Source organism: Oncorhynchus tshawytscha, linkage group LG25 (genome assembly GCF_018296145.1).
Source record: "Oncorhynchus tshawytscha isolate Ot180627B linkage group LG25, Otsh_v2.0, whole genome shotgun sequence".
Lineage (NCBI taxonomy): Eukaryota > Metazoa > Chordata > Actinopteri > Salmoniformes > Salmonidae > Oncorhynchus > Oncorhynchus tshawytscha.
This window is the reverse complement of record NC_056453.1, coordinates 17,713,423-17,732,943: the sequence shown is the minus strand read 5'-3', so window position 1 is coordinate 17,732,943 and position 19,521 is coordinate 17,713,423. Positions and strand designations below refer to the sequence as shown.

Below are 19,521 nucleotides of genomic sequence, written 5' to 3'. Positions count from 1 at the left end.
CTTGCCCTGTACAATTACTGTACCAGACTTGTACAGGTTGACATTGGCTGACTCATAGTCCTTGTTGTCTCGTATCCTGAGTTTCCACCCTTCACTAAAACCCCCCCCAACACTGCACTATGCCTGCCAGGAGATGGTCTGTGTGGAAGTTTAAGTTGCTTATGTTCCAAATTTTATAATAGTCAGCAAAAGGTGTCTCTTAATTTTCCTGTATTGTAATGTCCTCTGAACTGCCGGAGGGGGCTTCAAAGACCTTGGCATTTGGGTGAGGTAGGCTGTGAAACTATCCTGCCATTGCTGGGCTCAAGGGCTTTGACTCATCTCATTTCACTCCTCAGTATTAATTGAAGTTGCAGTCAGATATGTTCTGTCCTAGCAAGGTTGGATGGTGTTTTCAGGTTTCTGTTGTTTGTTTGCCAGAGCATTTGCTGTATAGCTTGGAAATAATAATCTTTGGTAGCAGTAATCCTTCCAGGTCATTTTGTCCAAAATCATGTTGTAGGTTTAGAGTTTTGATTTGGAGTGAGGGTTATGTTGTGGAGGGTAGAATACTGTATACAGTGCCTTGCGAAAGTATTCGGCCCCCTTGAACTTTGTGACCTTTTGCCACATTTCAGGCTTCAAACATAAAGATATAAAACTGTATATCCTTGCCAAAAAAATCCAAGTGTGAAATCTACCTTTTATATATTTGACCACTTTTTGTAAACGCTTCCCTCTCCCTCCCCATGCCCCGACCATACACTCAGTGTATACCAGAGAGCGAGATAGAGGGAGGAAACATGAGAAGACGAGGGAGAAGCGTTTGGCGAGTCCACAGAGGATAGAAACTTGCCATCTTTGTTTGTACAGTTAAGTAGGGTCTCGTCTCTCCTACCGTTCCCATGTCCTTGCTTATGTATCTAGCACAGCAAATCATGAGTGTTTTTTACCTCATTGTTTTCTAAGTCTGCATATAAAAACAGTGATTTCTCCTCATGACATTCAAAACGATGCGTCTTAGGAACAAAAACATTGTTAGGGTATAGTCAAGGTGCTTGTCTTGCCAAGTCTTTTATGACAAGTCAATACACACTGATGATTATAGCAGGGACTCTTGCAATACTGTCTATTCATACATGGAAATTGTCTATTCATTCATGGTTTCCCTCCCTCCGTCCTCCCCTCGCTCGGAGGAACGACAACAAGTAAAGCAATAAGCGAGACGCTCGTTCCCGAGCAGAGAACGACTCTGATTAAACGACTCTGAGCAAGGGATGGAGGATGAAGGGGGGAGGAGAGATGGATGGAGGGATGGATAGAGGGAGGTACTTTAGAGATGGAAGGAGAGATGGACCCTACCCTACCCCTGCATTACTTCTCCTCTCTCTCCCCTCCTCTTTTCTTTCTGCCCCCCCCTTTTCTCCACATTTGATACACACCTTTCAATTTTACTCTTGTATTATATGCACTGTGAATTTACCAGCACTCATCTATAAAATAAAGGTTTTTCTTACTGTGTATGTGTCATTTCCACCCTCTTAGTAGGAATACAATCATTGTGAGACACTCTTCTGGATGAAAGCATTAGCTAAGCGACTGGGGTGTAAAATGTATATGTTTGGAGGCTGTTTTAATTAACACGGGAGGTAATGAAGCGCCCAGTCACGGGGCGAGGTGTACGAGGATACAACCCCCCAGATGGGAGAGACGGGTGAGCCAAAACGCACAGCTGACAGGGGTCAACCAAGGGAAGACAGAGAGGATACACCAATAGACAATGTGGCTAACACTCCTGACCCCCACCACCCTGGCATTTTGGAACCGTCTATCTTCCCTCTGGTTGCAGCTAATTGTGAGAGAGCTATGTTGAAATAAGGTGACTTAAGGAGACATAAAGGGGAGGTAAGGTGTCTTAAAGGGGACATTTAGGTGCTAATAACAGGATTCCCTGTGGTGAAGCCTGAATTGAGGTCACAGTGTTGATGGATGAACACAGTAGTGTGTATGTGCCATGTTAAACAAAGAAATACACACACACACACTCTCCTGGAGACTCCACTCTGCTTCTGTATAATGGCATTAATATCCGTACTGAGGAAAACCAACACACACACCTGCAGACAGAGACGTAAATACACACGCATGCACTGGTATCTGGGACAATGTGAGTAGTTGGAGTAGAGTGTAGGATCGTTTTTTTCTTCTCTCCTTGTCTTTTCCTTCTTACCTACTTCAGCATATCCAGTATGCAGAGTGTTAGAACAGAACAGTCACTGAGGATGGACGAATGAATGAGCTGAAGAGAAGAAAAAGATGAGTAGAGAGGAACAGGGACTCTTTCTCACTGGCCGTAATGTCACCTCAGGCAGGGATGTATATAATGTCTTCTTCTAATCGTGTGTGTGTGTGTGTGTGTGTGTGTGTGTGTGTGTGTGTGTGTGTGTGTGTGTGTGTGTGTGTGTGTGTGTGTGTGTGTGTGTGTGAATCTTACACACTCCAATGCTTGAGGGGAAAACACAGACTCATGTTTAATTCACACAGTCCTCTCCTCTCCTCCCCTGAAACCAAACTAAAGACTCTGAACCGACAAACTGAAAATCACAAGTACAATTCCAATGCTCTAGTGTGTTGCTCTTCTCCCTTTTGTTTGTGTGATAGTTTGAATGTGAAAAGAAATTGATCTGCATACTTTTTTAGCTATTAATGCTGTAGAGTTTTGTCAAGCGTTGATTTTCTCCATTATTTTAATTTAGTCCTATGAGATTTTTTATTTATTTTATTTCACCTTTATTTAACCAGGTAGGCCAGTTGAGAACAAGTTCTCATTTGCAACTGCGACCTGGCCAAGATAAAGCATAGCAATTCGACACATACAACAACACAGAGTTACACATGGAATAAACAAAACATAGTCAATAATACAGTAGAACAAAAGAAAACAAAATGTCTATATACAGTGAGTGCAAATGAGGTAAGATAAGGGAGTTAAGGCAATAAATTGGCCATGGTGGCGAAGTAATTACAATATGGCAATTTAAACACTGGAATGATAGATGTGCAGAAGATGAATGTCCAAGTAGAGATACTGGGGAGCAAAGGGGCAAGATAAATAAATAAATACTGTATGTTCCTCTGTGGGGAAGAGGTTAGGTAGATAGATGGGCTGTTTACAGATGGGCTATGTACAAGTGCAGTGATCTATGAGCTGCTCTGACAGCTGGTGCTTAAAGCTAGTGAGGGAGATATGAGTCTCCAGCTTCAGAGATTTTTGCAGTTCGTTCCAGTCATTGGCAGCAGAGAACTGGAAGGAAAGACTACTAAAAGAGGAATTGGCTTTGGGGGTGACCAGTGAGATGGGTTGGCGCCCCCCCCCCTTGGGTTGTGCCGTGGCGGGGATCTTTGTGGGCTATACTCAGCCTTGTCTCAGGATGGTAAATTGGTGGTTGAAGATATCCCTCTAGTGGTGTGGGGGCTGTGCTTTGGCAAAGTGGGTGGGGTTATATCCTTCCTGTTTGGCCCTGTCCGGGGGTGTCATCGGATGGGGCCACAGTGTCCCCTGATCCCTCCTGTCTCAGCCTCCAGTATTTATGCTGCAGTAGTTTATGTGTCGGGGGGCTAGGGTCAGTTTGTTATATCTGGAGTACTTCTCCTGTCCTATCCGGTGTCCTGTGTGAATTTAAGTATGCTCTCTCTAATTCTCTCTTTCTTTCTCTCTCTCGGAGGACCTGAGCCCTAGGACCATGCCTCAGGACTACCTGGCATGATTAATCCTTGCTGTCCCCAGTCCACCTGGCCGTGTTGCTGCTCCAGTTTCAACTGTTCTGCCTGTGATTATTATTATTTGACCATGCTGGTCATTTATGAACATTTGAACATCTTGGCCATGTTCTGTTATAATCTCCACCCGGCACAGCCAGAAGAGGACTGGCCACCCCACATAGCCTGGTTCCTCTCTAGGTTTCTTCCTAGGTTTTGGCCTTTCTAGGGAGTTTTTCCTAGCCACCGTGCTTCTACACCTGCATTGCTTGCTGTTTGGGGTTTTAGGCTGGGTTTCTGTACAGCACTTTGAGATATCAGCTGATGTACGAAGGGCTATATAAATACATTTGATTTGAGATATACCTGCTGGAGCGCGTGCTGCTATGGTGACCAGTGAGCTGAGATAAGGCGGGGCTTTACCTAGCAGAGACTTTTAGATAACAAGTGGGTTTGGCGATGAGTATGAAGCGAGGGCCAACCAACGAGGGCGTACAGGTCGCAATGGTGCACTGTGATAGACTGCATCCAGTTTGTTGAATAGAGTGTTGGAGGCTATTTTATAGATGACATCACCGAAGTCGAGGATCGGTAGGATGGTCAGTTTTACGAGGGTATGTTTGCAGCATGAGTGAAGGATGCTTTGTTGTGATATAGGAAGCCAATTCTAGATGTAATTTTGGATTGGAGATGCTTAATGTGAGTCTGGAAGGAGAGTTTACAGTCTAACCAGACACCGAGGTATTTGTAGTTGTCCACGTATTCTAAGTCAGAGCCGTAGTGATGCTGGACGGGCGAGCAGGTGCGGGCAGGGATTGGTTTAATACCATGCATTTAGTTTTCCCTGCGTTTAAGAGCAGATGGAGGCCACGGAAGGAGAGTTGTATGGCATTGAAGCTCATCTGGAGGTTAGTTAACACAGTGTCCAAAAAGAGATGCTTGCCACACAAGCTCAGTTCAGAACACATTAAGCCCTCATTTTCAGAGCTCTCCTTGAAGCATAACTTTAATTCTCTGTCAAATGAACTGAACTTTCTCTGAGACAGCCTTTAGTACATCTATAGCTTTAGATACCATATATCACAGAAACCCAGACCAGCATACTAATATTATGGCCTTTTCATGCACTCTACCTCTCCTCAACTGTCCGCCCCCCTCTTTTCCTCTCTTCTCATCTGAGTGTTGGGGTTTGAAAGCTAATTAATACACTCTTAGAAAAAGGGTTCCAAAAGGGTTCTTTGACTGTTCCCATAGTAGAGCCCTTTTTGGTTCCATGTAGAACACTCTGTGGAAAGGGTTTTACAGGGAACCAAAAAGGGCTCTTCAAAGGGTTATCCTATGGGGACAGCCTAAAGAACTCTTTTAGGTTCTAGATAGCACCTTTTTTTCTGAGTGTACTCTCAAAAGAGATATTATTATTGTATTATTCCTCCGCGTCAGCGGAGAAGAGAGAACACCAGCTTAACGTTTCCCTCCGTTTCTTTATCCGTATTTCCTTCTCTCGCTCTATCTCGAATGTCGCTAACTTCCTATCCTATTTCTCTCTCGCACACTATTCCTGCCAGCTCCAAGTCAGGATCTTACAAAAGTGTTGAAACTGACAGAAAACTTGAATAAATACAAGAACTACATATTCCTTTATGTGTAGTTTGTGGGAACCATAGTGCCCACAAAACTCATCACTAAACTAAGGACCCTGGGACTAAACACCTCTCTCTGCAACAGGATCCTGGACTTCCTGACAGGCCGCCCCCCAGATGGTAAGGGTGAGCAACAACTCATCTGCCATGCTGATCCTCAACACTAGGGCCTCTCTGGGGTGCGTGCATAGTTCCCTCCTGTACTCCCTGTTCACCCACGACTGCGTGGCCAAGCACGACTCCAACACCATCATAAAGTTTGTGACGACACAACAGTGGTAGGGCTGATCACCGACAACGATGAGACAGGCTAAAGGGAGGAGGTCAGAGACCTGGAGGTGTGGTGCCAGGACAACAACCTCTCCCTCAAAGTGAGCAAGACAAAAGAGCTGATCGTGGTCTACAGGACAAGAGGGCCGAATACAGCCACCGGGCTGTATTGGAGCTGGTTGAGAGTTTCAAGTTCCTTGGTGTCATGGTCTAAACACACCAAGACAGTTGTGAAGAGGACACAACAACAGGAGACTGAAAAGATTTGACATGGGTCCCCAGATCCTCAAAATGCTCTACAGCTGTACCATTGAGAGCATGCTGACCGGTTGCATCACCCCCTGGTATGGCAACTACTCAACATCTGACCATAAGGCGCTACAGAGGGTAGTGCGTACGGCCCAGTATATCACTGGGGCCAAGCTTTCTGCCATCCAGGACCTATATACTAGGCAGTGTCAGAGGAAGGCCCACAAATTTGTCAAAGACTCCAGTCACCCAAGTCATAGACTGTTCTCTCTGCTACTGCACGGCAAGCGGTACTGGAGTGCCACGTCTTGGTCCAAAAGGCTCCTTAACAGCTTCTACCCCCAAGCTATAAGACTGCTGAACAAGTAATCAAATGGCCATCCGGTGTCACGTTGGCATAAATGGTCGGGAGACAGGCGCAGGAATGCGTAATTTTTTTTGTTCATTACCCAAAATTACAGCGTGCCATGTAAAGGCACAGGGATGAAGACCAAACAAACACGTATACAACACACAGGGTAGAAACCCAAAGGAAAGAGTGAGGAGTACCTCGATTAAATAACACAAGCGCACAATGATTATCACATGGGATGAGACCGGTAATCATCTGCGCAATCCACAATAGCACGAAAGCCAAAACACACAGCACAGGTAATCACACGACCAACGGACATAGTAACAATAATTGACAGCCCAATGGTGAAACAAAGGGCACATTTATACAAATACAATCAGTGGGAATGGGGACCAGGTGTGCGCAATGCCACAGTTCCAGAGGGATCTGTGACGCGATTGTGTGTAGATGAGGAACACTTTTTTTACTTTTAGAATAAGGCTATAACGTAACCAAATATGAAAAAATGAAGGGGTCTGAATACTTTCCCAATATTTGTACATAAACCCACATCAACTAAACAAACTATATTATAGAAAATGACTGTTAATCTGATGGGTTCAAGCTGCTGAGATCACACACACAAATATGAACTCGAAGATAAAAGCACTTTTAGTTTGGAGGCAGGGATAGTAGATTCCATTTCCAAGCGGTCAGGGGTCATAATTGAGAGGGGTCAGGTAGGAGATTGAAGTGGGTATCCTCAGAGTTTTGTGGGTAAATTGGGCAGGAAAAATGCATATTTGATTTTTGTGCTCTTCCTGAGATGTTGATAAATATTTTAGTGCAGGCAAAGCCTCTAGAGCTTCACAAGAAGAGAGCCATGAGGTAAGGGGAAAAACACACACACACACACACACACCAACAGGATCACAAAAAAATACAACTTTTACATTACCAAGTAATTTACAAATAAAATGGTCTGACGGTGAGGTGGACATACTCCGTATTCATATGCCGAAAGAAAGAAATGATCTCACTGCAATACATTTGAATAGAAAGTCAGCAAAAATAGATAAGATCTTGCTAGTGTAACGGATGTGAAACAGCTAGCTTAGTTAGCGGTGGTGCGCGCTAAATAGCGTTTCAATCGGTGACGTCACTTGCTCGGAGACCTTGAAGTAGTAGTTCCCCTTGCTCTGCAAGGGCTGCGGCTTTTGTGGAGCGATGGGTAACGATGCTTCAGGAGGTGACTGTTGTTGATGTGTGCAGAGGGTCCCTGGTTTGCGCCCGGGTATGGGCGAGGGGACGGTCTAAAGGTATACTGTTACACTAGCATGGAATTGAAAATACCGGGTTATTTGTGGAAAAATTACCCTGATTAACTCTTTAGTCATATCCGAGTCTACGTATTTGCTGATGGCCTTGCCACACTTTTTAAATGATATGAACAAAAAATATCCAATTTTGTTTTTAACGGTAAGCCAGACAAAATTAAACGGGCCTATATATATAATGAATATTTTAACGATGTACGCTGAGAGTCGGGAAGCAAGTTCAGTGAGTGAATACATTTAATAAATAAATGAACACAACAAGAAACACAAACAGCGCAACGACATGAAACAGAAACAGAAACAATGATGACTGGGGAAGAAGCAAATGGGAGTGACATATAAAGGGAAGGTAATGAAGGAGGTGATGGAGTCCAGGTGAGTTCATTATGCGCAAATACGCGTAAAGCTGGTGACAGGTGTGCGCCATAAACGAGCAGCCTGGTGACCTAGAGGCTAGAGAGGGAGCGGCTCCAGCTACAGGACGCCGACCAAGATGACGATCCCGGTGATCAGGAGGGGACTGGTCACCTCTGCTAAGGAGCGGGAGCCTGTTGATCAAGCTGAGGTGCAGGAGCATGACGACCTAGAGCGCCGGAGGGAGAGCGTATATGACAGTACCCCCTCCCCGGCGTGTTTGGCTCCAGCCGCAGGACGCCAACGACATGGACGATCCCAGGGATCCAGAGCGGACAGGTCGCAAATACTAAGGCGCAGAAACCTTGACGAACCGGCTGAGAAGTAAGAGCCTGATGAGCTGGCTCAGACCTCCCCGCTTTCCTCGGCTGAGGCACGGGTAACTGTTCATCCAGTTTAGGCATGGGAGCCTACAAACCGGCTGAGGCTTCCCAGGTAGCTCAGCTCCAACACCCGGACCCGAAATCACCCCCAACATAAAAATAAATACATTTAAAAAAAACACTCCCTGTGTTCTTGTGTCTCGGCATACTGCCTTATGTTAGTGTCGTGTTCTTGGTTTTGTTGTTTAATTCAAACGTTCACCTGCACCTGCTTCCGACTCACCGGCCATCATTTTTGGAGTTTGGAGGGCAGAAAGTTGGAGGGCAGAAATGATTAAATATTAAAGCATTAGACCTCTCACTAAAGGCTTCAATCATACAAAAGTTATACTGAAATCAGAACAGGTTCTCTCAAATCAAATCCAATTCTATTGGTCACATACACGTGTTCAGCAGATGTTATTGCGGGTGTAGCGGAATGCTGCACTATCTCCAACAGTGCAGCAATATCTAACAAGGAATATCTAACAATTTCACAACAATACACACAAATCTAAAGTAAAGGAATGGAATTAAGAATATATGCAGTTGAAGTCGGAAGTTTACATACACAGGTTGGAGTCATTAAAAATCGTTTTTCAACCACTCCACAAATCTCTCCTTCACAAACTACAGTTTTGGCAAGTCGGTTAGGATATCTCCTTTGTGCATGACTGTAATTCACTGTATCACAATTCCAGTGGGTTAGAAGTTTACATACACTAAGTTGACTGTGACTTCAAACAGCTTGGAAATTTCCATAAAATTATGTCATGGCTTTAGAAGCTTCTGATAGGCTAATTGACATAATTCGAGTCAATTGGAGGTGTACCTGTGCATGTATTCAAGGTCTACCTTCAAACTCAGTGCCTCTTTGCTTGACATCATGGGGAATGGAGAAAACAAAAGAAATCAGCAAAGACCTCTAGTTCATCCTCTGGAGCAATTTCCAAATGCCTGCAGGTACCACGTTCATCTGTACAAACAATAGTATGCAAGTATAAACACAATGGGACCACGCAGCCATGATACCACTCAGGAGGGATGCACGTACTTTGGTGCGAAAAGTGCAAATCAATCCCAGAACAAAAGCAAAGGACCTTGTGAAGATTCTGGAGGAAACAGGAACAAAAGTATCTATATCCACAGTAAAACGAGTCCTATATCTGCATAACCTGAAAGGCCGCTCAGCTAGGAAGAAGTCACTGCTCCAAAACGGCCATAAAAAAAGCCAGACTACAGTTTGCAACTGGACATGAGGACAAAGATCGTACTTTTTGGAGAAATGTCCTCTGGTCTGATGAAACAACAATAGAACTGTTTGGCCATAATGACCATTGTTATGTTTGGAGGAAAAAGGAGGAGGCTTGCAAGCCGAAGAACACCATCCCAACCATGAAGCACGGGGTGGCAGCATCATGTTGTGGGAGTGCTTTGCTACAGGAGGGACTGGTGCACTTCACAAAATAGATGGCTCCATGAGGGGGGAAAATGATGTGGATATATTGAAGCAACAGCTCAAGACATCAGTCAGGAAGTTAAAGCTTGGTCACAAATGGGTTTTCCAAATGGACAATGACCTCAAGCATACTTCCAAAGTTGTGGCAAAATGGCTAAAGGACAACAAAGTCAAGGTATTGGAGTGGCCATCTCAAAAGCCGTGACCTCATCCCGATAGAAAATTTGTGGACAGAACTGAAAAAGCGTGTACGAGCAAGAAGGCCTACAAATCTGTCTCAGTTACACCAGCTCTGTCAGGAGGAATGAGCCAAAATTCACCCTACTTATTGTGGGAAGCTTGTGGAAGGTTACCTGAAACATTTGACCCAAGTTAAACAATTTAAAGACAATGCGGCCAAATACTAATTAAGTGTATGTAAACTTCTGACCCACTGGGAATGTGATGAAAGAAATAAGAGCTGAAATAAATCATTCTCTCTACTATTATTCTGACATTTCACATTCTTAAAATAAAGTGGTTATCCTAACTGACCTAAAACATGGAATATTTACTTGGATTAAATGTCAGGAATTGTGAAAAACTGAGTTGAAATATATTTAGCTAAGGTGTATTTAAAATTCCGACTGTTTGTAGTCACAGTGGATACTTCATCTCCTATACACTTCCTGATAAACTCAGTCACCGTATCAGTATATTCGTCTCAGGCTACCCAGAACATATCCCAGTCTGGGTGATCAAAAGCGTTGATTCCGATTGGTCAGACCAGCGTTGAATAGTCCTTAGCACGGGCACTTCCTATTTGAGTTTCTGCCCGAAAGGAAGGGTGGAGCAAAATAGAGTCATGATCAGATTTTCCGAAGTAAGAGCGGGGGAGGGCCTTGTAGGCATCCCGGAAGTTGGAGTTGCAGTGGTCGAGTGTTTGAGCAGCGCGAGTACTATAGTTAATGTGTTGATAGAACTTCGGTAACGTTTTCCTCAAATTTGCTTTGTTAAAATAAATTAAATAAAAAAATAAATGCAGCCTCAGGATATGTGATTTCTAGATTGCATAAAGTCCAGTGAAGTTCGGCATATGATTGTGAGGTATTCTAGGTCGTGTGAAGAAAATGACTTGAGTTCCTGTATGTTAGCATAATCACACCATGATTAGTTAATCATCAAACATACACCCCCACCCTTCTTCCCAGAGAAAAATGTATTCCTGTCTTCGCGATGAACTGAGAACACAAATGGCTGTACGGATTCAGACAGTATATCCCAAGAGAGCCATGTTTCCGTGAAACAGACTATGTTACAGTCCCTGATGTCTCTCTGGAAGGAATTCCTCGCCCTGAGCTCGTCAACTTTATTATCCATGGATTGAACATTGACGAGTAACATACTCAGAAGCGGTGGGTGGTGTGCGCACCTCCTGAGTCGGACTAGAAGTCCACTCCGAATACCTCTTCTCTGCCGGTGTTGTTTTGGATCAGCCTCTGGAATCAGTTCAATTGCCCTGGGGGGTACGAACAAAGGATCAGATTTGGGAAAGTTGATATCCTGGTCGTAATACTGGCAAGTTACCACCGCTCTGATATCCGATAGGACTTCCCGGATGTATGTAATAACACAAAAAAACATTTTGGGCTAATAATATAAGACACAACACATAAAAAAAATACTGCAAAGTTGCCTAGGAGCTAGAAGCACGGCTGCCCTATTTGTCGGCGCCATTTTCTTCATTTCATCTCTAGCAGATTCGTAAGAATTTCTCACCCCGTGTTCAAGAATTGCCCTTTTCCCTTTATTCAGATTACAACCTCTCACTTTCAGTTATGTTCAAATTAAATAATCTCCATATCGCTATTTTTAAAACAAGCCATAGAAAGTTGGTTGCAAATTCAGTTTAATCAACCAGAAAAGGCTGATCTAATATTACTACAAATATTATTGTTAAACTCAAATGTACTAATTGATACAAAAAAGGCCAGCATCCTGGAGTCGTCTCTTCACTGTTTCAACATTGAGACTGGTGTTTTGCGGGTACTATTTAATGAAGCTGCCAGTTGAGGACTTATGAGGCATCTGTTTCTCAAACTAGACACTCTAATGTACTTGTCCTCTCGCTCAGTCGTGCACCGGGGCCTCCCACTCTTCTTTCTATTCTGGTTAGAACCAGTTTGCGCTGTTCTGTGAAGGGAGTAGTACACAGCTTTGTACGAGGTCTTAGGTTTCTTGGCAATTTCTCGCCTGACGAGTTTCAGAAGAAAGTTCTTTGTTTCTGGTCATTTTGAGCCTGTAATCGAACCCACAAATGCTGATGCTCCAGATACTCAACTAGTCTAAAGGCCAGTTTTATTGCTTTAATCAGAACAACAGTTTTCAGCTGTGCTAACATAATTGCAAAAGGGTTTTCTAATGATCAATTAGCCTTTTAAAATTATAAACTTGGATTAGCTAACATAACGTGCCATTGGAACACAGGAGTGATGGTTGCTGATAATGGGCCTCTGTACGCTGTATGTAGATATTCCATTTAAAAAAATGCTGTTTCCAGCTACAATAGTCTTTTACAAAATTAACAATGTCTACAGTGTATTTCTGATCAATTTGATGTTATTTTAATGGACAAAAAAAAGTGCTTTTCTTTCAAAAACCAGTGACCCCAAACTTTTGAAAGGTATTGTATGTATGGCCTTGTGTCAATTGAAAACAGTAGACTAAGTCAGTGGTGCTCAATTCTCTCATCAGCGACCGCAAGCTGTTCCAGAACTAGCACACCTGTTTCAACTTGTTAATTAAAACAATAATAACGCCTATGGAATTTTAACAATATAATATGGATACAAAACCCTGTATGTTTCTTCAAGGATCTGAGATTCATTATAGAACCATTCTCCATAAAGGTTCTATAAAGAACCATAAAAAAGGTTTTCTATATAGCCCCAAAAAGGGTTGTAACCATAGCGGAACCCTTTTTGTTGTTATATAGAACCTCTTTTTATGTTTTTTTATAGAACCCTAAAACTCAACTCTGGATCTCAAAGCCAGTTCCACTGTATTTTTTCGTTGTTCCCTTCTAATCATGGACTGATATAGACCTGGGACACCTAGTTCTACTGTAGCAATTAAATATCAGGTAGAGCAGAAAACACACAGGTACCGGACCTCGTAGGGTAAGAGTTGAATACCCTTGTTATAAAACCTTAGCAAAGGGATCCATTTAAAGCATGGTTCTTTATAGAAACTTCAAAAAATGGTTATATAAAGCCCCAAAAAGGGATCTTGCTATAGTTACAATCCAAATAACCTTTATTTGGTTCTATATATAACCATTTGTTTTTAGTGAGAACATGGCCTAAGAGATACAGTATGTCAAGTTAGTACAGTATACTGTATATGGGGAAAGTGTCACGCTCTGTTGGCTGGTAGATATATTGTACTGTTTCGGGAACAGGTCTTTTTGTGGTATTGTGAAAAGGTGCGTATGTGTTTGTATGTGTGAGTGTATGTGCGTGTGTATTTGTGTGGGTCCGCTGTTTGTGTAACTCACCGTAGTGGCCTGAGCGTCCGTAGTAAGCGCAGCACTCTGAGCATGCCCAGTATCTTGGGGCTGCTGTTCGATACCAATGAGACCAGGATATCTATGGCTGAAATCATCACTAAAATCCCATCTAGAATGTTCCAGCTGCTCCTCAGGTAGGCCTTATCACCAAATAACCAGCCTAGTGCAGCCACCTGAGAATATACACAAACACTGGGTTAACGACATACATTCTACGAAATTACATTCACAAACAAAGACGGTATCGCACGGTAACGCATATACACAAACACACATAGTCAAAGCAGTCAATCAGAGAGGCACCTCTCGAGTTGTGCAAAGTAAATTAGGCCAAGCCAAGTGAGATACAAACTTTTGTCGTTGAAGACTTTTCTTCTCTCAGTATTTCAATCTACAAAAAATGACTGAGACACAACAATAACCCATAGAAGCTTCACAAACTGCATCTCAACTAGACATGGCTTCATTTGCATATGCTGTGCCTCGTCAGAGCGTTAAGGCATGAATCTATATATAACCAGGCAGTATCAAAGAGAATGATCAAACCCCTGATGAACAAAGACGTGTCGAGGTTACAAAGCCTTTGGTTCCTATGCCCCTGTCAGTTTCCCCCAGACATCTGACTTCCTGTGTGTGACGTTAATTAACCTCCCCCGAGCCCCATTATTCCTGGGCATGATTTCCATTTTGTGTCCGTCTGCCCTCAATGTGTGTGCGTGCGTGTGTGAGCCCTGGCATTGCGTTGGGCACCAGAATAGAAATGGAGGTCTTAGTGAGTGACACCTGTGAACTTTCTCTAGCCCTCACCCCTCCTCACTGCTCCCTACCCCTGCCACAAGCCTCTGTACGTAGACATGACCCTCCATTCAAAGCCAGACCCATTTGAATATCGGCTAGACAATCCTTTCCTTAGTATTAGTAACAGGTGTCTCGCTCTCTTTGTGTGTGTGTGTGTGTGTGTGTGTGTGTGTGTGTGTGTGTGTGTGTGTGTGTGTGTGTGTGTGTATGTGTGTGTGTGTATGTGTGTGTGCCAGCGTTCCCTCCCATTCGTGTGTTTGAGGCTTACCGAGGTATCACACTGAAAGCCTGTTTTCTTCAAGGCTTTGTCTGTCTTAATGACAGTGAACCGGTAGAGCTGAAGATCAATCATTTGGAGGTGGGCCGTGCCTTAATGCATTTCTGTCATCTTAGCTATCTAAGGTATTTCAGGTATTTTAGGTACTTTGTTAGGCTCTATTTTCTCATCTCGGATCTATTTGCTCGTCTCACTCTAAATGGTGACCGTTAATGAAACACTGAAATGGTACTTTCGCCCCCACCCCCCTTCACTCTTTCTTTCTATTTCTTCAAAGAAGCTTTGGGGCAGAATGAACACAGAAACCACTGATGGATATGCGACGTATAAGAAGTCCTCATAGGAGTAGGATACAGTATACCATGAGACACTGATCTATGGTCAGTTGGGCATTTTTTTTACTCTTACTGTAAAGGTTCGGATTCAGGTAAAATAGGCTGATCTTAGATTTGTGCCTACGGGCAACAATATCAGCCAGAGGGCGAAGAGATTTAACCTGGCTCTGTGGATTAGACCAGGTCTGTGGAGGCCTTAACCACAGCCCCGAGGCATAGTGATCAGTGTTCCTTCCTGGGTAGGAGAGTGTGGGTTTTTCCCGCTGGTAGGATCTGTCTCCGTGGTGCCCTCTTACCTTGACTGTCATCTCAGCCACGAAGATCGCTGTGAAGATGTAGTTGGATAACGTGAGGAAGATACGCTCCTGCAGAGAGAGAGACAGAGAGACAGAGAGAGAGAGACAAAGCAGAGAAAGAAAGCGAGAGAGATAGAAGACAGGAAGAGAAGAGAGGAAGATTTAGCATTTTTCAGCATGTTTGTACAAAAATATAGATTTAGGGTTGTATAAACTTGGATTTTTTTACAATGGCATATACAGGATACTACCTACAATGGCATATACAGGATACTACCTTCCACAACAAACCTTTACTCCAACTCAAAACTCCAAACCTACAACCTGATTTTGGACAAAATTACTTTTTTATTACCAAGAATTCTTACTGCTAAGGACTATCCAGCAAAATTCCTGACAAACCAGCAACCGGCAAAAGAAGAGCAAGAGAAACCCGAAAATATCATCCATCCTGGAACTGAGTAGGTAAAGTCCATTCTGAAGCTACTTCGAAAGCCTAGAATGAAATGAAAATGACCATAATCTCTAGAAATTTCACTTTATGGAGACTGAATGCTAAGAGTACAAAGTGAAGCTCCTCATGGACAATCCAGAGACACTTTTTGCTGACTGCTACTGTAGAAAAATAGGAACGTAAGCAACCTAATCTTACACACAGACCGTCCCTGGCCATGGCACACAGCTTTAAGAGGCAGAGGGTGGAAAATCAGAATAGTATGAAATGAGGACCCTGAGACTGAGACACCCTCTGTCAACCTGTACAACAATGGAACAGTGGTGGAGCAGGGCAAATTCATACATTTCCAAAAGGACGGCAGGAGGAGCTTTCTCTTGGTGACAACTACCCCACCCCGAGTGAGTCTGATCACATCTCTTCAAACTGTCCTGCAGAGAGGATAGCCCCCCCCCCCACCCCCCAGCACTGAACACACCCAGGTCACACAACTGCACTGCTCCTCCATCATTGAGTGGGATAAATTCACAGAGCCAGAGAAACAGATAGCTCAGAGAGCTAGTCCACACACTCCAGGCACACAAAACAGACTTTTCTGTCATCATCAATCTACACACAAAGCCTCATACATAACAAAGCAAAAACAGCACTCTTACGGTAGGTACACCTACAGCTAATCCCTTGGCAGGGTTAATGGCGCCGGAGAGGATGGCTGCCATTTGTTGGCTCTTAACCAACCGCGCTATTTTTTTTCTTTTTCGCATTGTTTGTAACTTATTTTGTACATAAGGTTGCTGCTACCGTCTCTTATGACCGAAAAGAGCTTCTGGACATCAGAACAGCGATTACTCACCTCGAATTGGACAAATAATCTTTCTTTAATGAGTTGGACGGGAAGGATATACTCCAAACATCCCCGTCAATCGCTGGAGAAAGAAACAGAGATTTTGCGGACAGAGATCTTGATTGCCTTGTGAGGATCAGGCGACAAGTGGCTAATCAGCCTTTGCCATCTGTATTGTTAGCCAACGTTCAATCGTTGAAAAAAACGAGCCAACGTTCAATCGCTGGAAAATAAATGGGACGAACTGAAAGCAAGTGTATCCTACTGTACCAACGGGACATTAAAAACTGTAATATCTTATGTTTCACCGAGTTGTGGCTGAACGACGACCTTAATAACATACAGCTGGCAGGTTATACACTCTATCGGCAGTATAAAACAGCAGCCCCTGGCAAGACACCAGGCGGCGGCATATGTATATTTGTAAACAACAGCTGTTGCACGATATCTAAGGAAGTCTCAAGGTTTTGCTCGCCTGAAGTAGAGTATCTCATGATAAGCTGTAGACCACACTATCTACCTAGAGAGTATTCATCTCTATTTTTCATAGCTGTCTACATACCACCACAGACCAATGCTGACACGAAAACCGCACACAACGAGCTGTATAGCGCCATAAGCAAACAGGAAAATAATAATCCAGAGGCGGCGCTCCTAGTGGCCGGGTACTTTAATGCAGAGAAACTTAAATCAGTTTTACCTAACTTCTATCAGCATGTTAAATATGCAACCAGAGGGAAAAAACTCAACATCTTTACTCCACACACAGAGACGTGTACAAAGCTCTCCCTCACCCTCCATTTGGCAAATATGACCATAATTCTATCTTGGTGATTCCTGCTTACAAGCAAAAATTAAAGCAGGAACAACCAGTGACTCAGTCTATAAAAAAGTGGTCAGACGAAGCAAATGCTAAACTACAGGAGTGTTTTGCTAGCACAGATAGGAACATGTTCCAGGATTCATCTGATGACATTGAGGAGTACACCACATCAGTCACTGGCTTCATCAATAAGTGCATCGATGACGACGTCCCCACAATGACGGTACATACATACCCCAACCAGAAGCAATGGATTACAGGAAACATTCACACTGAGCTAAAGGGTAGAGCTGCCGCTTTCAAGGAGCGGAGATCGAATCGTACTTCACCGGCTCTGAAGCTCGTCGGATGTGCCAGGGCTTGCAAACTACAGACTACAAAGGGAAGCACAGCTGAGAGCTTCCCAGTGACACGAGCCGACCAGACAAGCTAAATAACTTCTATGCTCGCATCGAGGCAAGTAACACTGAAACATGCATGAGAGCATCAGCTGTTCCGGACGACTGTGAGATTATGCTCTCCGCAGCCAATGTGAGAAACATTCACAAGGCCACAGGGCCAGATGGATTACCAGGATGTGTACACCGAGCACGCGCTGACCAACTGGCAAGTTTCTTCACTGACATTTTCAACCTCTCCCTGTTGGAGTCTAACACTAACATGCTTCCAGCAGACCACCAGAGTTCCTGTGCCCAAGAACACTAAGGTAACCCGCCTAAATGACTACTGACCCATAGCACTCACTTCTGTAGCCATGAAATGCTTTGAAAGGATGGTCATGGCTCACATCAACAGCATTATCCCAAGACAGTCGTGAAGAGGGCACGACAAAACCTATTCCCCCTCAGGAGCCTGAAAAGATTTAGCATGGGTCCTCAGATCCTCAAAAGGTTTTACAGCTGCGCCATCGAGAGCATCCTGATGGGTTGCCTCACTGCCTGGTATGGTAACTGCTCAGCCTCCGACCCAAAGTCATTACAGAGGGTACTGCGTACGGCCCAGTACATCACTGGGGCTAAGCTTCCTGCCATCCAGGACCTCTATACCAGGCGGAGTCAGAGGAAGGCCCTAAATATTGTCAAAGACTCCAGCCTCCCTAGTCATAGACTGTTCTCCCTGCTACCACACGGCAAGTTGTACGGGAGCGCCAAGTCTAGGTCCAAGAGGTTTCTAATCAGCTTCTATCCCCAAGCCATAAGACTCCTGAACATCTAATCAAATGGCTACCCAGACTATTTGCTATGCCCTCCCCCCTTCTACGCTACTGCTACTCTCTGTTATTATCTATACATAGTCACTGTAATCACTCTACCTACATGTACATATTACCTCAATAACCTCGAACACCGGTACCCCCGCACATTGACTCTGTACCGGTACCGTCTGTATATAACCCCGCTATTGTTATTTTACTGCTGCTCTTTAATTATTTGCTATTTTTATCTCATACTTTATTTTAGGTATATTGTCTTAAAACTAGATTGTTGGTTAAGGGCTTGAAATGAATCGTTTCGCTGTAAGGTCTACACCTGTTGGATTTCGGCGCATGTGACAAACACAATTTCATTTCATTTAATTTTAGTACTGTAGATTACTTTATCACTGACCTCAACCCAGAGTCTCTCAGAGTGTTTACTGACACCCCTATCAGATCACAGCAAAATCACAGTCTACTTGAACAGAGCAATCCTCTAGGCATCAAAGTCAAAGGAACTGCATAACATTAACAAATACAAAAGATGGAAGGAAAGTAGTGTAGAAACCAAAAAAACAATCAGGCAACAACAAATTCAACCCCTTCTAGACAACTTCCTGGACAAAATGTTTCACTGTAATAGTGAAGGTGTAAACTTGGCAGTAGAAAACCTAAAAAGTATATTTGACCTCTAAGCTTCCCTAAATTTAAAGCAGACAACATAACAACAATGACAATTGGTTTGATGAAGAATGCAAAACCTAAGAAAGAAATTGAGAAACCTATCGAACCAAAACATAGAGACCCAGAAAACCTGAGCCAATGTCTTCACTATGGTGAATCACTAAAACAATACAGAAATACATCACGGAAAAAGAAGGCACAGAATGTCAGAATCAGCTCAATGTAATTGAAGAATCCATAGACTCTAACCACTTTTGGGTGCACTCTCAGCGCACATCGTTGCAAACACGAAGAGTTATCTATTCAAAATGGAAATGTATGGATAAACCACTTCTCCAATCTTTTTGGCTCTATAACAAAGAAAAAAAGAAAAAACATATATCAAATACAAACGTTTGAAATCAACTATTAAAGACTACCAGAACCTACTGGATTCTTCATTTACATTGAATGAACTATAGGACA

General features: G+C 43.4%; 1 protein-coding gene across 1 annotated transcript in view; it reads right to left on the bottom strand.

The window, feature by feature from the left end:
* Positions 1-19,521, bottom strand: part of cacna1g (calcium channel, voltage-dependent, T type, alpha 1G subunit) — a 311,200-nt gene that overhangs the window by 51,417 nt on the left and 240,262 nt on the right. The window contains exons 20-21 of the mRNA XM_042306304.1: positions 15,057-15,125; positions 13,339-13,523 (exon numbers count right to left, since the gene is read on the bottom strand). Of these exons, the coding sequence (XP_042162238.1) occupies positions 13,339-13,523; positions 15,057-15,125 (254 nt within the window). The remainder of the gene's footprint in view (positions 1-13,338; positions 13,524-15,056; positions 15,126-19,521) is intronic.